Source organism: Electrophorus electricus, chromosome 15, assembly GCF_013358815.1.
Source record: "Electrophorus electricus isolate fEleEle1 chromosome 15, fEleEle1.pri, whole genome shotgun sequence".
In the NCBI taxonomy this organism is placed as follows: Eukaryota; Metazoa; Chordata; class Actinopteri; order Gymnotiformes; family Gymnotidae; genus Electrophorus; species Electrophorus electricus.
The window spans coordinates 12,559,117-12,560,984 of NC_049549.1; the positions used below are offsets into that span (position 1 = coordinate 12,559,117).

A 1,868-nucleotide genomic window follows, 5' to 3' on the forward strand; every position below is an offset into this window, starting at 1 on the left:
AAGCAGTAAATGAAATCCCTGGACACAATACCAAGCAACACCTACCACTGATGATGCCTGTCTTTCTCCCATAACATAAATTCAGGTGATTCTCTATTGTAAAAAAACCACAGAACAATTTACATCTTAATCTAGAATCGGTTGAGATATGTGAATATTACTTTCATTTGAATTATGTGAATTATTTCTGCAGATTGGTTATTGCTTTTAAAAGTGTGCATTGAATTGAAATAGTTTGATTACCTTTCATTTGTCGTTAGCCTTTAAATGAAACATTCTTCAATGTTAATTTGATAATTAATTAATTAGATCATTTGCTTCTTGTTTTACTTCTTTCTCATGGTTTGTCTTAGAAGTCTTTTAATTGGCCATAAAAAATCTTTGTAGATTTTCAATTTAAGCAGTAAGTTTTAAGGAATAAGCTTCAATTGTGTTCATGTGATATTACCACCATTACTTTTAAGTGTGATCAAGAGATGTGTAATTTTTATTTTACAGATATTCAGATGTGGAAGCATTTATGTGCTCTAAATACATAACATTATTTATTATTACATTATTATTTTAAATGGAAAAGGTTTGTCAATCTGCAATCAGTTATACATCACAATCTTTCATTTTCAGTTATGATTTTTAATTTAGATTATTCATTTTCAAATAATCCATAACATGGCTTTTATATTAGTGTTACTGCTTTAAATAAACATATTATTCTGAGATCAGTGTTGCATGCCACTGAAAAAGAAATGATGTGAATTCCAGAACTGCTAATATTCCTTCAGTTATCCAAAAATTACAGAGGACATCTGTTTGAAAGAAGACATACATAAGAAGAGCAAATAGAGTATGCTCTATTGAGTCTCTTCTTCAAGTAACAGTTTTTTGACAACCCTTCCCAAAGTATCATAGATTGTTGGTGCATTCATTCTTATCTTTATATCATGGGTAACTCTACACAGTTTACTACTATTATACTAGTTGGATACATTGATGTCGGATGTGTTACCTACCTTTATTTCACAATTCTGCTACTAATATACATAGCAATTATATTAGCAAATTCATTACTGATTGGAGTGATTTGTGTAGAAAGATCACTGCAAGAGCCCATGTATATTTTCCTTTGTAATATGTCTGTCAATGAATTATATGGAAGTGCTGCATTTTTCCCTTCTATTTTGACCAATATGTTATCAAAGTCTCATCAAGTTACAATAATTCATTGTTATGTACAAATATTTTCTCTGTACACATATGCATCTGTGGAATTTGGCAATTTAGCAATTATGTCTTATGATAGGTATACAGCTATATGTTATCCTTTACTATATAGCAGCATAATGACTCGTAATAGGGTATTTATATTGATTGCACTAGTATGGCTGATATCTTTTGTCAAGTTCTCTGGTAATCTCATATTGAATTTGCGGTCTGAGTTGTGTGGAAATGTCATAGAGAAAGTATGGTGTGACAACTACATGCTTGTAAAGCTTGCATGCTCAGACACCACAGTGAATAACATTTATGGTATCACTGGTTCTGTCTTAACTATAGTTCTTCCCCTAATGCTGATAGGGTATTCATATTTAAAAATTCTGAGAGCCTGCTTAAAGTGCCCTGCAAGTGATACTCAAAAGATGATGGCTACCTGTATACCACACCTTGTTTCACTACTGAATTTCTCTCTTGGTTGTTCATTCGAGATCTTCTCAAGTAGGTTTGAAAAGTTATACATGCCTTCTGTGTTGCGTGTGATAATTTCAGTGTACTTTGTGATTTGTCCACCACTACTGAACCCTATTATGTATGGTATAAGGCTGTCTAAGATAAAGGTGGCATGTAAGAAAAAAATATTTTCTTTGAAGTAG

At 31.7% G+C, this 1,868-nt stretch overlaps 1 protein-coding gene across 1 annotated transcript; it reads left to right on the forward strand.

The window, feature by feature from the left end:
* The first annotated feature begins 941 nt into the window (after window positions 1-941).
* Window positions 942-1,868, forward strand: LOC113574739 (olfactory receptor 142-like). Its single transcript, XM_027005869.2, has one exon. The coding sequence runs from the start codon at window positions 942-944 to the stop codon at window positions 1,866-1,868; it is 927 nt and encodes a 308-aa protein (XP_026861670.1).

Bases quoted from the DNA above. Each gene is read 5' to 3' on its own strand.
- LOC113574739 (XM_027005869.2), top strand. From the start codon at position 942: ATGGGTAACTCTACACAGTTTACTACTATTATACTAGTTGGATACATT.